The sequence below is a fragment of the Abramis brama genome (genome assembly GCF_963993115.1).
Source record: "Abramis brama genome assembly, chromosome: 16".
NCBI classification, from domain to species: Eukaryota; Metazoa; Chordata; class Actinopteri; order Cypriniformes; family Leuciscidae; genus Abramis; species Abramis brama.
The window spans coordinates 13,621,786-13,646,152 of NC_139978.1; the positions used below are offsets into that span (position 1 = coordinate 13,621,786).

Consider the following 24,367-nt stretch of genomic DNA (forward strand, 5'->3'; position numbering starts at 1 on the left):
ATTCTAAGCTGAAATGGCGCTCATTAATGTAACCTCTGCTTGCACACTAGCTGATCAAAGTAAAAGTAGAAATATGACTCCTTGTTTTCATGAGGCCTGATCATGTGACACAAAACCGGGTTGAGTTTCAAAGTCAGCTTGAAGTGAAGAGAGTCCATAGTGAACTAACAGAATTATTGTACATGTACAATGCACTAATATGCTTGTCACATCTATAAGTAACAGATGAATAAATGCCATGCATATTTAAAGGTAGTAATGCACTGCACATTTTTGGGCTTTGGTCAAGAATTTATTTCAGACACTGGGCCAGAAACCTTTTTTTATATATATATATATATATATATATATAATATAATATAATATATATTTACACAAATGTGTGTGTATATATATATATATATATATATATATATATATATATATACACACAAATGTATATATTTATTTATATATAATGTGTGTGTAAAATTTAAAGGAGTTGTTCACTTGATAAAATGTTAAAATGAAAATTACCCCATGATTTACTCAGTCTCAAGCCATCCTGGGTGTATATGACTTTCTTCTTTCGGATGAATACAATCGGAGTTATATTAAAAAATATCCTGGCTCTTCCAAGCTTGATAATGGCAGTGGATTGCAACCAACAGTTTGAAGCTCAAAAAAGTGCATCCATCCATCATAAACAAACTCCAAACGGCTCCGGTGGAATAATAAAGGCTTTCTGAAGCAAACCGATGAGTTTTTGTAAGAAAAATATGCCATTTTTTGATAATGGCAAACACTGTCATATCAAGCTCGGAAGCGTCAGGGAGTTTATTAATATAACTCCAATTGTATTCATCGGAAAGAAGAAAGTCATACCTAGGATGGCTTGAGGGTGAGTAAATCATGGGGTTATTTTCATTTTAAAGTGAACTCCTTTAAGAGCTTGAGTGGAAAAAATAATGACTTTTGTGGGGGAAAATAAATGCATTTTAAGCACTTCAAAGGATAAAATGAATTTTTTAAATTCTAAAGGAAATTTGGCAAGTTCTTAAATAAAAAAAATATGAATACTACTCTGCCTTATTCTAAATAGCCTCACAATCTGCACAACTATAGTGCATTAAATTGTCATGCCAGGTTTGATGCCAATGGCAGTCTTCATTAAGTTCAATTACAGTATGGAAAAGTGCATCTAGGACATTGTGCTAAACTTCACTTTTTTTTTTTTTCAAAGTAAGGTTTGGAATGAAACGTGGATGTGCAAATCATGACAAAAATTTTAATTGAGTAAGCCATCGCCTTGAGAGAATTTTTATTGATTGGATTTACAGCTGCAACATTTTATGAAGCTAACACCAAGTAATTGCTGTGCAGATCTAATTACTTCTGTTCGGTCTATTCTGAATTATGTGGACCTGTCCTGATTGACTACCTCTGCTCTCTAGGAGTACGAGTGTTTGGAGGTGGAGAAGACCCGTACGAGAGAGGAGATGAAGGAATACAAGGCTCGAGAGGTGCAGCAGCTTCAGGATAACAGTGAGCTGGAAGAGGAGAACATCTCCCTGCAGAAACAAGTCTCAGTGCTTAAGGAGAACCAGGTGTGTGAGAAAATGGGTGGGAGGTGTTGCTGCAGATCTAGAGAAGGCTCATATTTATGTATGATTTGTGTTGTTTTCTGTATTTATTGAATAGCCAGCTGTTTCTCATAAATATGTCATAGTAATCCTCTAATGCAATTTTACATGCAATGTTAAGCCCTTTATTTTAGTGTTTGCTGAACAGAAGTCTCTCCTTGTGGAATGTGCTTCACTAGAGATGTCTTATGACTTTGAATGAGTTTCTTGCAGCTGCTGTCACTGCAGTACAAACATTTCTGTTGTAGTGCTTCAGTCTCAGCTGATTTTTGACAAAGCCTTCCTTCTGAGGGAACGCACAAGAGAAAGGTTTTATTCACTTCCCGCATAAATATTCAGACACACAGGCTAGAATGCCTTCCCTATTGGACTAAAAAAAAGATTTGCTCAGTAAATACACAAATAAGCTGAGTTGTCCTCAAGACTTGAATTTAATAACTGGACTAGTCATTGTAAATTAACTCAAATATGTGTTGTGTCTCAAGAATTTAACAGCAAGTTGTGATTTAATATCACCAGTTCTCATCATATGCAAAGTTTTGGGATTGACACTGCAGCGTGACTCTGAATGCTAACAATTGAACCCATTTGATGTTAAATTGGTCTGGAGATAGTTTGATATCCAGGGTTTTTCCTGGGTCAAAATTGGTCTTCGGTGGTGATCCGCAAGCCCAATATTGACAATAAATGTTAAATTTAAAATAAATACAAAGAAACAGTTTGTGATTTATTTTTATTTTTTCTTATTTTTTTTTTCTTATCCTATTTATTCATGAAAAAACTATCACTTTCCGGCTAGATAGTTAAAGAAAGCGATTACAACTTATTCTATATCTATACCTTGATGTTTGTTTCTTTTGTTCCTCGTTGTTAATATTTGGTTGTTCATTCTTTTTATTTTATTTTTTTGGGGGGCCATCATTTTCTTCCAGACTGTGGCTGATAATTATTCAATTTTAAACCTCTTCCAAATTATATATAGAGTATGCAATTATCAGACACAGATATTACCTGTCACTCTCACTGTCATCCTTTCTTGCCCTCTTTGCAAAAAAAGCTGTGATTTTTTTTTTTCCACGACTGGCTTTCATTGTTTTGAAAGATGGTGGGCGATATGGCAAAAATATCATATCACGATTTTTTTCAGGAAAATCACAATTCACGATTTTATCACGATTCTTTTTATGTTGGTTTTACTAGTTTGTGACTTAGCATTACAGCCAATCTAATGTCCATATTTTAAAAACAAAGCGTTAGGTAACAACATTTTAAAATAAAAAAGGCAGACAGGGGCTAAGATAAAAATATTTGTCATTATTTTCTTTGTTATTTAATATTAAGATCAAAGATACACATTACACATACACAACTTAATATACAATATACAATATATAAATTGTAATATACAAATACAAATAAACAGTGCTTTATGTTTTCAGCTACAGTAGGTGTATTTAACAGTAGCATTGAAGAAAGTAATTAAATGAACAAATATGAAAATAAAACAAAACATAGACTTCACTGTATAAATTATACATTGATACTTATTAAAGCTACTATTAAAGTTATCAATAAAGAGCAGTGAGTGATTTTCTCTTTGCATTTTGTTCTCTTATTAACATTAAAGGGATAGTTCTCCTAAAAATTCAAATGATCATAATTTACTCTCTCAAGTTGTTTTAAACTCGAATAAGTTTCTTTCTTCTGTTGAAAATAAAAGTTATTTGGAAGATTGTGGGTAACCAAACAGTTGATGTACCCCAGTGACAACCATAGTATATTTTTCTCCTATGGAAGTCAATGGGGACCAGCTACTGTTTGGATAGCCACATTTTTTAAAATATTAATATTAGAAAAATATTAGAAAATATTAGAAGGAAATTAATAGAGGATTGGAGTTAGTGCGCGTAAATGATGAGATAATTTTTATGTTTGTGTGAACTATCCCTTTAAGGACAAGCGGCAGCGTGTTTACTATAACTACTGTCTCTTTAAAGAGTTGTGCGCGACACGTCTAATATACACGCATTTGACAAGCAGATTTTCTCTCAATTTTCTCAAGTTTGCTTTCACTTTAGACATAACTGACTTTGTTTATGTAAACCTTGTGTGTATTTAACAGTATAAGCACAATAAGACTCAAAAGATAACTTAGTCCAGTATCCAGGCTCTGGTAGACAGGCTTTTAGTGCATGTGAGCTTCACATGTACGCGCTGAGAAACGCACACGTTAGAACAGCGCATCAGCACGCGAATTAAATGTTTAACCGACAAGGCATTAAAGCACATGCAAATTATGAACTGCAGTGTCCCGTTCCGCTGCGTTAACATTTTATGTGAATATACGTCGCACGTTGTTCATTATGTTGGGACAGAGGCGCCAGAACAGATATAATGCACGATTCTACGATATTTCTTCAAAAGCAGATCGTGGAGACATTTTAATCGTCCATGATCAAAAATCGTCATATCGCACACCCCTAAAAACACTTCAAACTGGATAGATTTTTTTTTTTTTTTTCGTTTATTTAAAGTTATGTCAGCTGCATGTGCGGAATGCTTGTCACAAGTTGTAAGAGAAGATAAGGCAACTTTTTTTTTGACTGCAATTCACACCCAGCGCTAATTCAGCAAAAATATTCTCCGAATGCACCACGTGAAACATGGATTCGGTCTTCCGACCTTTAGGATCAGTTGATTTTTGATGCGAGGGAGAGAGCAAAGACAGAACTGAAGACTAGACTTGTAGTCAAGACCGCCTAAACCGAGACCAAGACACTACCAAGACCAGTGGGTATCGAGACCAAGACAAGACCAAGACAGACCAAGTCGAGACCAAGACCGAGACCGGAGGGGAAAAAAACAGACTAGTGTTGAAGCTAAGCAATAACTTGTATGAATTCAAGAACAGCAGCATACTAGGGTTCAGCCGCAGTTTACATTCAATACATATTAGACGGTATTACTTCAACTACACAGGCAGAACAATACAGAGACAGACCATGTCATGTGTGTGACTGTGAGCTCACTGTAAATGTTTTTGTAGACTGGGTGAGATCAACTATATGTGTAGCAATTGCATGACGGCTGTTACTGCACTATTAGAGGATTGAGACTCCCTTAACTTTTGTGTACTGAGAACTGACATGACTGGTACTGACTGGTTCATCTGACAAAACATCAAACACCTCCAACACCATCTTGCTCCTCCAACAACTGTCTAAAGAATGAGAAATATGTAACCAATTGAAATTATACTTAATGTGTAGATGAAATCGTAACATCAAATTAAAGATACACAATTATAAACTTGGATTAGGCCTAATGTTTAGTCAACACAACGGAGATATGCAGATGATATTTAAAAGACCATTTATTTAGTCTAACACCATCTTAAATACAATACTGTAATCAAACAACACACACACACACAGATATCAAAGACACAAATTCATCTAAGCAAATGCCTGCCTATCTCTGCCGATTTCGGAGTCTCCAAATGAATCCATTCTGCAACTTTTAAATACATAATAAAATGTTTAAAAACAAAATTATAGGCTTAAGTGCAGGATCCGAAAGTTGGTCGTTTTGTCGCTATGGTTACACACACACACACACACACCGTTGGCGGTGCGCTCAAAGTCATCTGTCAGTTGTGCAGTTACTCAAAATCTCCTGAATGAAGTTAAAACCAATCATGTCACTGATATGTGTTTTTTAAAACCGAGACCAAGACCAAAGACCGTCAAGGCCGTGACAAGACCGAGACCACGTAAAAGTGAGAGACCGGTCTCAAAACATACATCACTACTGAAGACGGAGAGTGCCCACGCGGGGGTGGGGCGCTGTGATCGTTCTCTCCGTCACTCCGTCAGTAGCCTGCTTCACTCACAAAACCCAATTACAGATCAAACAAGGCTTTGGCGAGACAAAAAATCGTTTTGGCGGCCTCCAAAAAATTTTCAATGTAGGAAAAACCCTGATATCACTGGGGTCAAAATTATTATTATTTTTTTATGCAAGTATCTGAATGAGAGTAAAATCACTGCACTGAACTAGTTGTTCAGTTCTGTTGTTTACAAACTATATGATTTTAATGTAAATGTGAAAGTCACAATCAGGAGCAAATCCAGTGTCCTAATAGCCCAACAGTGACTATGATGTCACGAAGAGGATACAGAGCTGGCTTCCTGTTTTTCCCTAGTAAAATAATTTATTTATTGTAATTTGTCATCAAAGTTTGTAATATTTGTTATATGACATGAGATCCGTAAAGGCAGGCTAATCCAGCCTAACAAGTAAGGGCAGGGAGCTACATGGGAAGTAGACAAGCGGAAGTTAGTGTATGACTTCTAGTAACCTTGGTCTTGGTCTTGGTCTTGGTCTTGTCTTGGTCTCGGACCTCTCGGTCTTGTCTAGGTCTCGCTGTCTCAGACCGACATAGTGGTCGGGGGATTTAGCAATACAATACTACAATATCCACGACGACACAACGTTCGATAATGCAACATTATTATCCACAACGGAACGGATTGAAGTGTAAAGACAGTGCGGCGTTTGCGCCCAATATACGAGAAAACACTTTATCCGCGACACTGATCGCAGCGCCAACGAGCACTTTGATCACTTGGTTTAAAAAAACACATATCAGTGACATGATTGGTTTTAACTTCATTCAGGAGATTTTGAGTAACTGCACAACTGACAGATGATTTTGAGCGCACTGCCAACGGTGTGTGTGTGTGTGTGTGTGTGTGTGTGTGCAACCATAGCGACAAAACGACCAACTTTCGGATCCTGCACTTAAGCCTATAATTTCGTTTTTAAACATTTTATTATGTATTTAAAAGTTGCAGAATGGATTAATTTGGAGACTCCGAAATCGGCAGAGATAGGCAGGCATTTGCTTAGATGAATTTGTGTCTTTGATATCTGTGTGTGTGTGTGTTGTTTGATTACAGTATTGTATTTAAGATGGTGTTAGACTAAATAAATGGTCTTTTAAATATCATCTGCATATCTCCGTTGTGTAGACTAAACATTAGGCCTAATCCAAGTTTATAATTGTGTATCTTTTAATTTGATGTTACGATTTCATCTACACATTAAGTATAATTTCAATTGGTTACATATTTCTCATTCTTTAGACAGTTGTTGGAGGAGCAAGATGGTGTTGGAGGTGTTTGATGTTTTGTCAGATGAACCAGTCAGTACCAGTCATGTCAGTTCTCAGTACACAAAAGTTAAGGGAGTCTCAATCCTCTAATAGTGCAGTAACAGCCGTCATGCAATTGCTACACATATAGTTGATCTCACCCAGTCTGCAAAAACATTTACAGTGAGCTCACAGTCACACACATGACATGGTCTGTCTATGTATTGTTCTGCCTGTGTAGTTGAAGTAATACCGTCTAATATGTATTGAATGTAAACTGCGGCTGAACCCTAGTATGCTGCTGTTCTTGAATTCATACAAGTTATTGCTTAGCTTCAACACTAGTCTCTTTTTTTTCCCCTCCGGTCTCGACTTGATCTCGGTCTTGGTCTCGACTTGGTCTTGTCTCGACTCGGTCTGTCTTGGTCTGTCTTGGTCTTGGTCTCGATACCCTCTGGTCTTGGTAGTGTCTTGGTCTCGGTTTAGGCGGTCTTGACTACAAGTCTATTGCTAACTAAAACTATTATTGACAAACCTAAAATATAAATATTACATGAAAAACTTAAACTTATTTCAGTTAGTTGTCAAGGCAAAGTTTCTAATTTCCATTTAGGCACTAAAATTGCTAAAACTGAAATAAAAAATAAATTAAAGCTTAAAATAATGATTAAAGCTTAAATGACAAAAGCACACAACAAAATTACTAAACGTAAACTAAAATGAATACAGAAAATATAAGTACAAAAATTCTAAATATTAATAAATGCTATAATAGCATGTAAATGACACTGGTCTTCACGTTCAGATCTCTAACAGGCAGGTTTGGTTAAATAATAACTTTCTTTTTATCCAAACTAACTATTTAAGTTTCTATGAAATCCTTATACCTATATTTTCAACAAGTAATATTAATATGTATATGCATTATCACTGAACATTAACATTTGTTTCCACAGGTAGAGTTTGAGTCAGTGAAGTTGGAGTTGACCCATAAAGACGAGGAGCTGGAGCTGATGAGGGCACAGCTGGAAGAGGCCGGGCGTCTGAGGGAGATTGCAGAGTGCCAGCTGGATGAGGCACTCGAGGCCCTGAAAGAGGAGAGGGAGCAGAAGAACAGCCTGAGACGAGAACTTACCGCCCTTACCCTCAACCCCTTCGATTCTATTGGCCACTTAGAGCTACAGCTGGATGACAGCCGGGATGGAGAGAAGGACAAAGAGGGAGGAGAGGAGGAGGAGGAGATGGACAGTGGGTATAATAACTCTAAAGGGATGGAGAGAAACAGGTGCTCCACACCCAGAAACAGTGATGTGTTCCTCAGACCTCAGGCTCCTGGGCTGGTGGCCGACCTTCTGAGTGAGCTGCACCTGTCCGACAGCCAGAAACTCAAGCAGCAACTGCTGCAGGTGAGGAAACCTGTTCACACCCTACTTACTCCTTCCTCATTTCTTGAGCTGTGGCAGCATTTTCCTTTCAGAGGTTCATTGCTGGAGTTTAGTTTGCTAAACTATCTGAGAGAATTGTTTGTGGGTGTATTTGTGTTTTCTTTCCTTCCTGACTTTGTTTTGCATACACTGACATGCAAATTTAACTTTGCAAATTAGGTACTAAATGCATGTTTTTCTTTTTGGACAATGGGACTCTTCATTCCAAATTCTACACCCAGCCACCTTATTATATGAGCAATGTTACACAAGTAGCAGTGCGATATGGATGTACAGTGAGGAAAATAAGTATTTGAACACCCTGCTATTTTGCAAGTTCTCCCACTTAGAAATCATGGAGGGGTCTGAAATTGTCATCGTAGATGCATGTCCACTGTGAGAGACATAATCTAAAAAAAAAAAAATCCAGAAATCACAATGTATGATTTTTTAACTATTTATTTGTATGATACAGCTGCAAATAAGTATTTGAACACCTGAGAAAATCAATGTTAATATTTGGTACAGTAGCCTTTGTTTGCAATTACAGAGGTCAAACGTTTCCTGTAGTTTTTCACCAGGTTTGCACAAACTGCAGGAGGAATTTTGGCCCACTCCTCCACACAGATCTTCTCTAGATCAGTCAGGTTTCTGGGCTGTCGCTGAGAAACACGGAGTTTGAGCTCCCTCCAAACATTCTCTATTGGGTTTAGGTCTGGAGACTGGCTAGGCCACGCCAGAACCTTGATATGCTTCTTACAGAGCCACTCCTTGGTTATCCTGGCTGTGTGCTTCGGGTCATTGTCATGTTGGAAGACAATGCTCTAACTGAGGGAAGGAGGTTGTTCCCCAAAATCTCGCAATACATGTACATTTTTACAATACATCCTCTCCTTAATACAGTGCAGTCGCCCTGTCCGATGTGCAGAAAAACACCCCCAAAGCATGATGCTTCCACTAGACATGTGCCGGTATTCGGTAATGCGATAAATCGCGGTAATGAATATGCATGATGTTGTTATCACGGGCACTTCAAAATACCGTGAAAAATAATAGATCAGAATTTATATTTATAGAACGCGCATCAGCTTATTTTCCATCAACCGCTTAAACAAACACTGCATATGCTGCGCGAAACACGTGCGCACTCTGATGTAAACAATCTCCACATGTAGAAGCACTGTGTGCATGCGGCGCAGTGCGCACTCTAGTCTAATGTAATGAATCCTCACATGGAGAAGAAGCATGGCGGAAGGAGGAACACTGCCGTCGATTTATCCCCCTTCTAAAAGCAGGGCTGTCAACTCTACGCATTCAGCTTGAGACTCACGCAATTTACACTTTTCACACTTTTGTTCTCGCGCCACACATCCATTTTCTCACGCAGAGAAAAATCGCAGAGCAAAGAGGACACTGACGCCGACAGACTAGACAGAGCAGGTTACTTTTGAAATGAAAAAAATTCTCAGCTCTCAGGTTCTGTCCATTTTATTACGAAATTCAGACAATAAATACCGTTTTGGTGCTTGTAAATGTGACGTGACCGATCGCTGTAGCGCCTCAGTTCAAGTAAACCGATCATCTGTTACTTTTTATTTAAAGATACAGTACAACTTACCGAAAGGTATTTATGCCTCATACATAATATCGATCAATCAGTGTTTTTCAGCCATGGAAAGAGGTCAATAAAACTGCAGGTGAACAATTATGTCACAGAACGTTACATTTACCTCAGGAAAGCCATTTAATGACCAACACGTTAGTTGACTAGAAAAAATAGCTATAGAGTATTTTGCTAAATATGTGCACTATATTACATTTGTATTTTTACTTGTGTCATAATTGTTATTATAATGAAAACCAAATTATATTTAATTGAATTTGTTATTTTTTAACCTTTAATAATACCAGCTGACAGGGATCTCTGTATGTTTACAGCATTATGTGAGATATAATTTTTTCTTGAGAACAATTAACATGTAGGCTATCTACTGTAGCCTACCTAATATTTATCCAAATGAGTCAATATTGAATCAAGATTGAAATCAAATCCCAAAAATTTAAATCGTGAAAATTGTGTAAAATTCAGTTTAGTTACCAAATGTTTTGACAATCACAATTACACCTATTGTGATGCAAGTTGTTTTTTTCTACATCCCCCCCCCCCCCCCCCCCCCCCCCCCCCCCCCCCCCTATATTATATAAAATATCGTGATAATACCGTATACCGTGATAAAAGCTCAATCAATTAATCGCAGCATGAAAATTTGATACCGGCACATGCCTAGCTACCACCCCCATGCTTCACAGTAGGGATGGTGTTCTTGGGATGGTACTCATCATTCTTCTTCCTCCAAACACGTTTAGTGTAATTATGACCAAAAAGTTCTATTTTTGTCTCATCTGACCACATGACTTTCTCCCATGACTCCTCTGGATCATCCAAATGGTCATTGGCAAACTTAAGACGGGCCTTGACATGTGCTGGTTTAAGCAGGGGAACCTTCCGTGCCATGCATGATTTCAAACCATGACGTCTTAGTGTATTACCAACAGTAACCTTGGAAACGGTGGTCCAGCTCTTTTCAGGTCATTGACCAGCTCCTCCTGTGTAGTTCTGGGCTGATTTCTCACCTTTCTTAGGATCATTGAGACCCCACGAGGTGAGATCTTGCATGGAGCCCCAGTCCGAGGGAGATTGACAGTCATGTTTAGCTTCTTCCATTTTCCAATGATTGCTCCAACAGTGGACCTTTTTTCACCAAGCTGCTTGGCAATTTCCCCGTAGCCCTTTCCAGCCTTGTGGAGGTGTACAATTTTGTCTCTAGTGTCTTTGGACAGCTCTTTGGTCTTGGCCATGTTAGTAGTTGGATTCTTACTGATTGTATGGGGTGGACAGGTGTCTTTATGCAGCTAACGACCTCAAACAGGTGCATCTAATTTAGGATAATAAATGGAGTGGAGGTGGACATTTTAAAGGCAGACTAACAGGTCTTTGAGGGTCAGAATTCTAGCTGATAGACAGGTGTTCAAATACTTATTTGCAGCTGTATCATACAAATAAATAGTTAAAAAAATCATATATTGTGATTTCTGGAATTTTTTTTTTAGATTATGTCTCTCACAGTGGACATGCACCTACGATGACAATTTCAGACCCCTCCATGATTTCCAAGTGGGAGAACTTGCAAAATAGCAGGGTGTTCAAATACTTATTTTCCTCACTGTATATCAGCACGGCTGTGATTCGGCCATAGCCACGAGGGCAAACTAAGTAATCACAGCGTGCTGATGTATAGCCATATCGCACCGCTACAAGTGTGATATTGCGTTTATACCACAGTTAAACGGCTCAAGGGAGTAAATAAATAACAACAACGGAATATCATGGATTTAAATCATATGTTGACAGTTGAGCCAAAGCCTCCGTTACTAATTCTAAAAAAACGAATTCTTTATTCTGAACTAATTCTATTATGAGAGAGAGATCGACTAAATGAGTGTATTACCTGCTTCTGATATAGCATTCATTCAGGTCAGAGTCCATAATATTATTTCCAAAAAATCAGTTTGAATATCCTGGAAAGCGATTTGTTTGTTATTGTCATTCCCATGACAGATAGCGCTAAAACAACTTCCTTGTTCTGACTCATTCGTACAAACTCATTCTTTGCCGCCATCTAAAGGCGTAATAATGTAACTTTCACTGAAGTCCAATCACGATTCTTTCTCAATACCAAATACGGAATATTATTTATATAAAATATTTATACATTTTATATAAAATATTTATTTATTTATACAACAATATTTAAATTAACAACAATCACCATTATAAAAGACGATAGGAAATAAGCCATAGACTAAAAAAAGATGGACAGCGCCCCTTCGCTCTCTTCCATTGGTGAGAACTGAAGCCACCAGTGTCCCGATATGGCGCTGACATCTTGGAACTTGAGTCTGCGCAGTAGCGATCTCTGGACCAGACCTGCACAGTAGTGAGCAGGAAGTAAAGCCGCGAAATCAATGCCCCGCCTTCACTCTCGCAGAATGCACTTTTACATCAGCGTGATAAAAACGACAGCAAATGAAAGAAACCACCTTTGGAAAAAAGATATTTGAAGTGTAATTTAATTGTTTAGTTGGTCTCGCGTCCCGTTGAATAACACGGGGAGGCGGGGCTTATGATCTATACTAGGACCAGTCACCGGGGGGCGATCGGGACGTTTTGGCTTCACTTTTCAGGGCTTGTGCGGCACGCTTGAAATAAACAGGCAGACAATTCAGTCAAACATACAAAAGCAGTGCTCTAGTACAGGATTTAAGTGAAAATAAATATAGCCTAAATATAGTTATGAAAATCGATTTGCTTTGGAACAAGTATTAGATTAGTAAGACCAAAGATTTCTCATTTGATATACCCCAAATAAATGAAATCTCATGTTTAACCACTGTAAGAGCCAGCTGCAAATTCCCGAAGGACTGTCCAAGACTATGTGTTCTCTGCGGGTACATGAGCGCTGAGCTGCCCCTGATGGCCTGGAGCTTGCATCTGTGAAAGACTCTAAACGGATTGTAAAATAGGCACTATGATTATATAAGAGTCACATATTTGAGGTCTAAAAATAACTACATTCTCACCTAGGGTTGAGTACCGAAACACGGTACCGATATGGAACCGATACCTAAGTAACCGGTATGTAACCGGACCGAATCAAAACGCAGATTTTGCCCTCTGGTTCTCCGAAACGGACGCAAGCATCATCACCGCATGTGATCGCTAGTTAACCCTTTGACGCGTACGATCGTTCACACCGGTGTCATTAGAACGTTCAGGTTGCGTGATCATCAACTTCTAAATTCAAATCTGCATTCGTGCGTTGGCTGGCGCTGCAGAGACCAGTCGCGCTCAGCGCTGTTATTTAGCCTATCACAACTATTCTAGGTTTTCAGCCACACAAGGTTTATTTTAGGTTTCAGACATTCAAATACACATAATTATTAGCAAAACAACTTTTATAGTTTGTAAAATACACACTGATGGCTATGGAAGCGGCAATAATTTCGGTACCCAACCCTAAACGCAACCAATCATAGTTTTTGTTCTGTGTCATGTTTAGTGTGAAAATGTGATGTCGACGTCCCTACAATAACAGACCGGCATATACATCTAATAAATTATTCATTCAAGAACGTTGTGCAAGTTTACTGCAACAATAGAGCCGCAAACTAACTTTTGAAATCCAGCATTCAGTTGATCCTGATAAGAGCTCATTGTCACAGTTGTAAACATGATGGCGTTCTTCCACGAGGGGTTTCGCGTCACAGCATTTAAGGTGATGCGTTCTAAAATAACGCTCACCTTGTGCACGACATGCAGTAAGTCAGGAGAGGTGTCGTATTTTGCCAGAGAAGGCAAAAAAAATGTGCAGAGGATTGCTGAAATTTAAAGCTGGTTTGTAGCATACCAAGAATACAGACTTTGCTGTTATTAGTACTGTAGTGTTTTTTATTGTTAAATTATTGTAGTTGGGTTAGGTGGCTTAGGTTTTATTGTGAATTTATGATGTAAATTTGTATATACTTTAAAATTTTAATATATTCAATTTTAAGAATTTTTTATTTTTATTTTTTTCAATAAAAAAAAACAAAACGTTTTTTAATATCATTCACCATCATTTTGAAGCTCTTTTTAAAAAAAAGTATCAGTTCAGGCACCGATTACGCACCGGTACCGCTTTAAAAGTATCGATTTGGCACCGGTATCGAAAAAAACCCAAACGATACCCAACCCTATTCTCGCCTAAAAAAAAAACCTCTTAAAACTACATTTCGTGACACAACAACAGTAGTATTTTTAAAAAATATGGTGGATTTGCTCGACTGAAAGCTGAGTGATACAAACGGTGAAACTGTTCAAGTTCTACTGTGTGAATATCACACGGCTTGAAATGGCTCTTAGCCAATCAGATTCAAGAACCAGAAAGAACTGTTGTATGTTATATTATATTATTTAGGGCTGCCCCCTAATATTCGACTAATCATTAGTCGACTAGAAGAGACTTAGTCTACCAAAAATTGTATTTGTTGGTAATCGCAAAAAAACAACAACCTCGTGACAAAGTCATGCAGTCCTTGAGGGACAGGTCGTTACCAGCTGGTCTTTGTGGTAATTACAGTATGTCGGGCAGGAAATCAAAACGTTCGTCTATCATTCATCAACCTCAAATGTGGCTTATAATTTGAAACATGCAAGTAACCTGACTCTTACTCTTGAGCTTACTCTAATGTTAACCTAGATAAATGTGTGCTATTATTAGGCAGATATCCAAGTGTTTGTGTGAATTGTGGAAGCTGAAGTATTACATGGACATGACATGGAGGCGCCAGCACGATCACTTGCATTTTTTTCTGGTAACAGTGGAAACTCGTTTTTGGTCATATAGATAAGAGAGATGCATCATTTTATTTGTGTAAACTCAATATAACAAGAAAACAGTGGCCTTTGTAAAATAAAGAAAAAAAAAAACAGGATGTGCTTTCTGCCGTCTCAGTCGAGGGCAACCATTATATTATATTATATTATATTATATTATATTATATTATAGATATTTCAATAACAAGATATTTTAATTTAAAACACAAAAGTTATTGAAATGATGCTCTAGCAATATGGTATGGGTTTCATTACTCCTGATCATGTTTATAAATCAGGGGAGCAAGTGAAATCAGAGTAACCAGGTTCATATTGGCTGATGTCCATCTCTTCAGATCTAACCTCAGACTAAAGTTTAAAACATTCAAACCCCATGATGTAAACACCTGTTTAAAATGTTGTGGCTTTTTATTTTTAACTCGGCTGTTTCATGCATAATACCCTCATCTGACAGATGACTGCTTCCTTTTTCATACCACTTCCTGCTCATGATGTACCATCAAGTCAGTTTTACTAAGTAACAGTGTCTTCCACCCACCCCGCTTTTACCTTTTCTAGCAGATAGCCAAGTTTTTTTCTTTTTCTTTTTTAATTTATTTATAAAATGTATAATTGATAATGGATTTTCATTATTAATTTTTAGTTATTTATTAAGGTAGGCCTACATTTTTGACTTTACTGCCTTTATCTGATAGGAGACATGAATGGAGTGGAGATAAGAAATGGGATTGGCAAAGGATACTTTGTGATTTTCATAATTAATGACATTTAAGCCCTATTCGGATGGGATTAGTTTTACAAGGGTAGATGGAGTAATGTAATTTTACCACAGGACGTCTCATCTTATACATCATGTATAGTCTGTATAAGTGTATGATTTAACTTTTCCCGATGGTCTAGTGATAAAAAAAATTGCAATATATTGCTATATCGAATCGCAATTCTTAAAAAAAAATCGCAATACATATTGTATCGGCACCCAAGTATCGTGATAGTATAGAATCGGGAGATAGGTGTATCGTCCCAGCCATATAATCTATATATATATATATATATATAACATATAACAGTTTGGTCCGGTCGAACAGTTAATTAAATTCTGATTGAATTCTGTTGGTAATAGGCCCTAAAGCTAAAATAAGTTTTGTGCCTCTGACAAGTGCTTTCGACCTTCTTTATCTGAATGGTATGTGGAAAAGGCTTGAGTTTTGCCACAGACTTGTCCCACCGCCTAGAACGTTACTGAATGCTTTTTCAAGCACTTCCATACTTGAAAAATCATGGAAGTGACTTTACCTGAGGTTATTTTTCCAGACCTTTTTACTGCAGGTAAAAGTCGCTGTAATCTTTATTGACATTGTCCATGATGATTACTGAGATGGCACATTCGGGCTTTAGTCAAACCTAAGAGAATTGTGGATTAAATTTCAAGCCCTTTAGTTAACTTAAATCAGTCTAAAGTGGTCCTTCCTTTAAAGAGTTTTTAGTTCTAGTCTATGTATAATTTCTCTCGAGTGTTGTTTTCTATCCAAAACATTAGGATTGAGTTAGTCAACTGGAATAAACCTTGTGTTGTGACAATACTTTTGCTGAGAGCCATATTGTGTACCCATGTCCAGGTGGAGAGAGAGAAAGCCACACTGAGCAGCACTGTGCATGACCTTCAGCAGCAGTTAGTCCAGTCTAAAGATACTCTCAGTGAGCAACAGATGAAGATGGATCAGCTGACCCAATGTTTGGAGACCCTTCAGAGTACAGTCTCAAAAAGGACTTGTGAACAAGGGAATGGAATGAGCCAGTCTCCCAGATCCCTTCAAAACCAAGAGGGTGATAATGGCATCAACTATTACGAAGTGGACGCAAAAAGCACAGAAGTACTAGAGTGCCGTATGCAAGCGGCAAACGAGGAGCTTGCACATCTGCGCAAGGAGCTGAAAGAGGCCGGCGAACGCTCCAAGGCCCTGGAGGGGCGCTGCAAGCAGGAGAAAGAACGCTGGAGGGGTGAGGCTCAAGAACTCGCTGATAAAATTCGACAGTGTATCACTGCTAGCCGTCAGGACCAGGAGCGAATAGGACAATTGGAGCGTGAAATCGGCGCTACGCGACAGGTCGCCACTGACTCTGAAGGCCACCTCAGTGTTGCGCAGGAGGAGCTTCTAGCCTTCTCTGAGGAGCTGGCTAACCTTTACCATCATGTGTGTGTTTGTAATAACCTCACGCCTAGTCGCGTTACACTGGATTACTATCGCGAAGGAGCCCAAGCAGGGAGAACGCACAACCATTCACAGCCCCACCACTATCGCGGATCCTTCCGCAGGCACAGGCGGTCGGGTGAAGTGTCGGACTTGGGCAGCGGAGGAAGCGGAGAAACGTCATCTAACTGCGGAAGTTGTCCAGGGTCTCCTACATTAGACTTCAGGGACCCGACCAATGTGCGCAATCTGGTAGCTGTCATACGCTGCCAGATTAAACATTTACAGGTATGTCTTAGCTCTTTATAGTAGAATAATAAATAAATAATTAAAGGAAGTGTACACTACAATTTTTATTCATGTTCTAGAAGACCCTTAAATACAGTCAGTTAAAAATGTAAAAAAAATAAAAATGAGTAAATAGCCCTGCAATATTATAGCTCATCAAAGGAACATGTCATTTTAATGTGTTAGTTCACCCATAAAGGAGAATTCTGTCATAATTTTCTTATGTCATTCTAATCTTGTATCACTTTCTTTCTTTTGTGGAACACAAAAGAAGATATTAAAGAATGTTGGTGTCCAATCGGTTTTAGTTGCCATTGACTTTCATTGTATGGACACTTGAGATATATATAAATATATATATATAAACACACACACACACATATATATGTGTGTTACACAAAAGGAAATAACTCGTAGAGGTTTGAACATGAGGGTGAGTAAATGATGACAGAATTTTGGGTGGACTATTATTTTATAGTAAGCCTTTAAGCTGCTTTTTTGGGGGGAGGTAAGGCATGGAATATGAACCGATCTGCCAAAACTGCATTAGGATGCCTGCCTGAATCTTTTTTTTTTTTTGCTTTCAATCAACTTAAGTAAACAAAACAGTGTTGAAATAACTATAATATTAATATCTAGATACATGCTTTTTTTTATTCTTTTATTTTTATTTTTAATGCGTGTTTTACATTGTTTATGATTTATTTTATTTTATGTACAGTATGTCTTGCATTTTATATTGTGTCATGTTTTTTCAGTACTTCGGTCAGTATCGCTGTGTTTAAATATCTTGTATAAATACATTTCATTTATTGAATTACTTGCTTTTGCAAAATTTTCAGGTAGCGGTGGACCTGTGCAGGCAGCGCAACCTGTTGTCCTCTCCAGCAGCTGCAGAAAGCACTGATTCAGACCGTGACACAGAGGCATTGCTTGAGGAAGTGTTAAAACTGAAGTCCCTGCTGAGCACAAAGAGAGAGCAGATAGCCACTCTCAGAACTGTCCTAAAAGCCAACAAACAGGTACAGATGTTAGATATGTAAGATAATTAAATGCATACTAAATAGTAAAAATGTGTTTCAAAGTTCTAATAAAAAAAAACTTTACCCAAATATTTATTTAAAGGGGCCATATGTAGTATTCAGAAACACTTGTTATTTGTGACACCGGTGGCCGTTAAGTGAAGGAAGCAAGCAAATTATTACTTATGCATATGTAACGTACAAGAGACTGAGCGTGATTCAAGGACCTGATTTACTCACAGCGTAGTTATTTTTTATTCTTTTTCGCTTAGAGGTAAAAAGGAGTTGAAAAACCTTTGCAGCGATATACTTTTAACAAACGCCCCGACGCCGCCCACACTGCTGAGAGCGACGTTTAGATGAGTATGTGTGCTGCGTGCTTTCCTCTCAATAACAAAATAAACAACAAAAATGACAGTGGCGTGAAAGCAGCAGTTTAGAAAGCATCTGGTCATAGCGATGTGGATATGTTTGCAGCAGCTCTGCAGTTTACAGATGAGGTAATTGTATAAGAATTCATTTAATGTGTCTTTGAACAGAGGAAGAGTGAGTAAACAACAGTTTAGCGTGTGTAAACGTTGATTTTCAGGAAGGCAAAAATGTCCCGAGTCCTTCACATAAAAATCAGTCTACAGGCTTTCATAGAGAACGTAGGAATTCAGGGAAGGTCTTGTTTTCTAAGTTTCTGTACAAGTTTGTTCACACAATAAAAAAGCGATTAATACGTGAAAATTCTTACATATGTTAAAACCTTTACATACCGGTATGTGAAAAGCCCTACTTTTCAGTTCTAATCCTGTACAGTGCAGTAAACACTTACTTAAAATATTTATAAATGTATATTATCATTGACAAGTTTGTCTGTAGATTTCAGAGCAGACACAACTCTTGAAATAGTCATATATTGGTAAACTACTTGGCCTGGCCAATATATCAATCTATCACTACTATAACAGTTTTGTAATGTCCTTTACTCTGTGCAGTTTAGAGTATGTTTCTAAACTGAAGCACATGGTTTTGATATTTTGATGTGATGACCGATTTAGTAATTTTTTTTCCCCAGACGGCCGAATTGGCTTTGACCAACCTGAAGACAAAGTACGAGACAGAGAAAAGCATGGTGTCTGAGACGATGATGAAGCTGAGAAATGAACTGAAGGCTTTGAAGGAGGATGCAGCCACCTTCTCCTCCCTACGGGTCATGTTCGCAAGCAGGTATGATGGGATTACACATGCACAAAGTGTTTTGTGTACTCGCAGGCCAAGGAAGTTTCTTAGGTCATCATTCGTGCAGCACATAGCTCCTGTCTATTAGGGTTCTAGTGTAAAACTGGTTGTTTGTACAATGGTTTGATTTATGGAAAGAATGCAGATGAGTTCATGGGAGAAGTTGATTCTCCCAATTGAAATTCCAGGTTTCCCTTGTCAATTCAGAAAACAAACTAATCAATTTTAGTTTTAGTAGTTTTGACTTTCATATCTAATCATCTTCATGGATTGTCTTGGGCTAGCTAAGAAATCAGAATCATCAGCTGAGGTGATATAAGGATTTGTAGAGACTTTATAGTCATAGTACAACCTGCATCATGGTGATAGACTGCAGACAGTGTTTGTTTACATTTTTTGAAAGACTTATGAGAGGTCTTTGGGATATAGTCATAGAGATTAGACAGTCATGACCCTGTTTTAAAAGCACACTAATAAGATTATAATCTCAAGGCCTGTTCTCCCACGAGTTCCTCTCACATGCTGATTAACGTGCAGCTCTCTGATCCCGTGTGCAGACAGGGCAGCTCGCTTTGAGCTCAAGTCATAGATCAAGTGTCAAGGGAACAGTGAGTAGTGGAAGCTGGGATAACGTGTCATGTGACTGTAAAAGGAAAAATCTAGACCTCTAAGAACATTTATACAAACTCATATGTAGGCTAGTGGTCAACCAATATTGTTTTTTGATGGCCGATGCCAATATAAAGTCTAAACTAGAAATTATTTTCAACATTATAAATGTCTTTACTTTGCATCCTTCCTGAATACCTACTAATTTCTTAAATCTTTTTTTTATTTTTTTTATTACAACCCCAATCTTTTGAATGGTTGTTTATATTGACTGGCCATCGGCCGCTCTCATTTCTAAAATATCGGCATCAGCAGTTTTAAAGGTGCAGTATGTAAGATTGACAGCTAGCGGTTGAAATGGGTACTGCAGTCCAAAAGTATTGGAGAGAGTTGTTTCCCCCGCCCCCTCCTCCTCAGACTCAACACTCACGCGGGTTGCCAAATTGAGGACACACAACAGGAACGAGCGAAATTGACAATGGAAGGCGACAAGCCTTACGCTGTAAGTTAATGAGTATTTATCCATGTTTAATGTCTCTGGACTGATGGATGCTGAGGCTTTTTAGGTTGGGTAGAATATGTGTTCTCTGACCCAGTTCGTTTGCTGGCTTCCATTGCTGTAATAAGCTTTGTTTTCCGTTAACTGGCAACCTAGGGGTGTCGAAATACTAATTGGGTAAATTGGCAGTGGGCGGGATCACACAGACCAAAACAAAAACTGACTTTCTGACACGGAACACAAATTTTGAAGTGGAATAACTGGCTGTAGAGTTGTTTTTCGAAGAAACGCGTATGTGAACTTATCATATTTCCTAATTATCTGCAAACATATTATGGTATTTTTATGCTTTAGTGCAGTCAAAAAAATTACATACAGCACCTTTAAAAATACATCTAGTTACTAGATGGTTGGTTACAGTCCCAAGTCAAAGGAGCTCTCTTTTGTAACTTTCTGTTTTGATCCTTTGATATTTTCAGTGTAAATCTATGTGACTTTTTCCACCGCCAGACTAAAATTGTAAGTTTGCACAAGTCTCTCCTTAACAGAACACAGTTTTTCTGTCATGTCTAACACAGTTAGTCCCTAACAAGTTACAGGCCAAAGTTATATACTTTTGGATTGGATTAAGGATTTGTTCTAAACTAAAGTATGAGCAATAGTAATAGTGACGCAAGCATAATTATCAAGGTTATTAACTATTTGCTGATTTATTGTTATTCTGAAGCATTTTATTTTTTAGGCACCAAAGGCTTATGCTCTGTTGTGTATGTGTGTGTGTGTGTAGCGCTCTCATGAGGACAGACAGACAACACTATTCCAGACATTCTTGCATCAGTTTTTAATAAAAACTAAAATAGTTTTTAGGGATGTTTATGCAAAGTGTAATCCCTTTTATTCTTTTGTTATTTCATTCTATATGCATCTCCATTCCCCTTTTCCTGTATTCTTATTATCTCCCCGTTTTCACAGATGTGACCAGTACGTAACTCAGTTAGATGAGATGCAGAGACAGCTCGCCGCCGCTGAGGATGAGAAAAAGACGCTCAACTCTCTCCTCCGCATGGCCATTCAGCAGAAACTGGCATTGACCCAGCGGCTGGAGGACTTGGAGACCCCTCTGTCCCCTCTCAGTAACGGTGGGAGCCCACGCTATTCCCGGACCAAGCATCTGACCAAATCAGGCCGAGCACCGCGGAGCCCCATGAGAAGCAGTCCACGCTCCAGTCCGGTGCTGGTTTCTACTGGCCCGCAGAACATGAGCAGCCACTTGAGGGTGTTCTCTCGCAGCCTTCACAGCAGCCCCGTAAGAGTGCCCTCGTCTTCTTCCTCGTGCTCGTCTTTTTCCGCCTCAAGCCAACCCGAGTCCTCTACGTCCACGCAGAGTTTAGCATCTGTCGGTCTTGTGCGCGACACTACTTTCGTTCGGAGTTACGGGTCAAGTTCGTCTCGCTCCTTAGATGACTCTACTGGAGGGTTGGGACCCTTCGCTATTCAGTCACGACAACCCAAAGTTAATGAGGCACAGGCAAACAGCCTGAAAGTGTCAGCACCGTTTCGCAGTAACACGTTTATTAAAGCACGTCGCACGTCTTTACCTGTGACCAAAACCGGCTCACATTCAGTCGAAGCTCTTGCCACACGATTAGGTAGAACTGACGGATCAGAGAAAAGACGTAAGGTTACGATGGAGGAAAATGATCTTAAACTTTCTAAAAAGTTCAATGCAGAACGTGCGTTTCTCAAAAAGCAGTCTAACGTCTCTAAATCCCGATCTGCTGAGGGAACTACTTTGAGTCGCTTTGCTTGTTCTAATACGGCATCTACAACGCAATCCAAATTTCTCCCTCGGGCAACCTCAAGTGTAGCATCTCCCAGCAGTCCATCAGATAAACACCGGAAATCATCATTCCCCTGTAGGACCGAAACATCCTCTAGGTTAGCGAGCCATTCAAACTCATGTCAGGAATTTGTTGAGGAAATCATCTCCAACCCGAGTCGTGAGATTAAGAGGCAACAACATCCAATCCGAAAACAGCAAAGAGGTGTTGATGCAGCAAACGGGTCAACACACACTTACACACGCCAGACGAAGTACAGAGCCACTTAACTGCTCCATTGTTCACATAAGGAACACAGTTTTACAACTAACTCAGATAAGACGATTACAAAAACATGCATAGAGATCTTCAGAATGATGTTGATACTTCTGACAACAGTTGTGCATTTCATCAAAGCTTTCATTAACGAGTGAAAACGCATGAACATTTACAATCATCTTTCTTGTCTCGTCTGTCATAGATTCTCTGCATCACGTACCGTTAGTGAAATTCAATACATGTTTTTGAAGTCTCTTATGCTCACGAAAGCATATTTTATTTGATCAAAAATACAATTAAACGGCAATATTGTGAAAAATTATAATTTACTGTAGAAGAACTGTTTTCTGTTTGAATTTATTTAAAAATGTAATTTATTCCTGAGATGGCAAAACTGAATTTTCAGAAGCCATTACACCAGTTTTAAGTGTCACATGATCCTTCAAAAATCATTCTAATATGCGGATTTGGTGCTCAAGAAACATTTATCAATATTGAAAATGGTTGTGCTGTTTCAGCTTTTGGCATTTGTGTGAACAAACCCGTTTGACTTGCTTTGTCACTCTGTCTTTGCAGAAATGAAAGCCTCCTTGTGTCCTCCCTCTGTGCTCCAGTGTACATGGACCATGTTCATGCCCAGTTCATGAACACCCTCACCCTGCAGACCTGTCCCAGCATCCTCCTCCTCATCAGACCTCACCTCATTGGATCTCTCATCATGTCTCTCGTGCCTCTCCCACCCTCTCTCTCTCGCCTGTTTTCCATGTGCTCGTCTTGTTTTTGTTTGTTTGGATCAAGTCGTTCAGCTTTAAGACACTGAAAGCTGAACACCTTGCGTCATCTCACGATTTTTCCTTATTCATGAACTTATGTACCAAACCAAAAACTCTTGGAGATTAGTATTATTTGAAGTCTAACTGGCTGTGACTGACCTTTTATTATGCTAGCCATAGATAAGCACACCTTGTTTTGGTTTTAGCCATTAAAAAACTGAATTTTTAGGTATCAATGAAGACATTCCTCTGGTATAACTGACCAGTTGTGCTACTACTCAATGGTTCTTGACTTGCATTGGCCTTTAAATAATGCATACAGTATAACCAGTAAGCAGAAAAATCAACTATGCAGAGGTACAAAGACTTTTGCTGCTAATTAGCTCATGCAAAATAATCCACTTAACAAACTGCCAGTTTATCCTACCTACAACAAGGGGTTAACCAACAGCACTGTTAAGACATGCGATTTATTTTCATTTAGTATGATAGTGGAAAACTGCTGTGACAGTTGTTCATGTCAACATTGAACGCATTGACGGGGAAAACTGTAATAGGATTTAAAATAGTGCCTTAATATTTGAGTGAAGATTTGTAGATAATTGATTTAATATTTTGTTTATTGAATTGATGGTAAGGGTTTTTGTTTTTTTAAGACTAATTATGGACATTTGCGCATGCATGTGCAGATTACATGCATGTTACATTCCCTTCAATAGGTCTGTTTTGTTAAAAACTAGGCCTTCGCAACCGATATTTTACTGTTCTTGTCAGAACCGGACATGTGTGTATGTAAGATGTGTCGACTTGCCTGTCAACACTTTCATCTTGTTTTCAGTCGTTCATGTTTCTATATTTCAAAAATGCTTCCTGTTGTATTTTTATTGTTGTTTATTTTTTAACTTAATTTTCTTTTATATTTTATTGTTCCACCCTATAGAATAGTAATTATCATGAAAAATCAGGTCTTGTTTGTGAAGAAAAAAAAATGTAGTGAAAAAATAAAGTTGTTTTCAATGTT

The 24,367-nt window shown here is 38.3% G+C and overlaps 1 protein-coding gene across 1 annotated transcript in view; it reads left to right on the plus strand.

Annotated features, from left to right (window-relative positions):
• LOC311065896 (protein bicaudal D homolog 2) overlaps positions 1-24,367 on the plus strand; it is a 37,338-nt gene extending 12,971 nt beyond the window's left edge. The window contains exons 4-10 of the mRNA XM_084086742.1: positions 1,434-1,586; positions 7,734-8,183; positions 16,257-17,117; positions 17,960-18,139; positions 19,203-19,354; positions 21,447-21,780; positions 23,150-24,367. Of these exons, the coding sequence (XP_083942868.1) occupies positions 1,434-1,586; positions 7,734-8,183; positions 16,257-17,117; positions 17,960-18,139; positions 19,203-19,354; positions 21,447-21,780; positions 23,150-23,155 (2,136 nt within the window). The 3' untranslated portion in view covers positions 23,156-24,367. The remainder of the gene's footprint in view (positions 1-1,433; positions 1,587-7,733; positions 8,184-16,256; positions 17,118-17,959; positions 18,140-19,202; positions 19,355-21,446; positions 21,781-23,149) is intronic.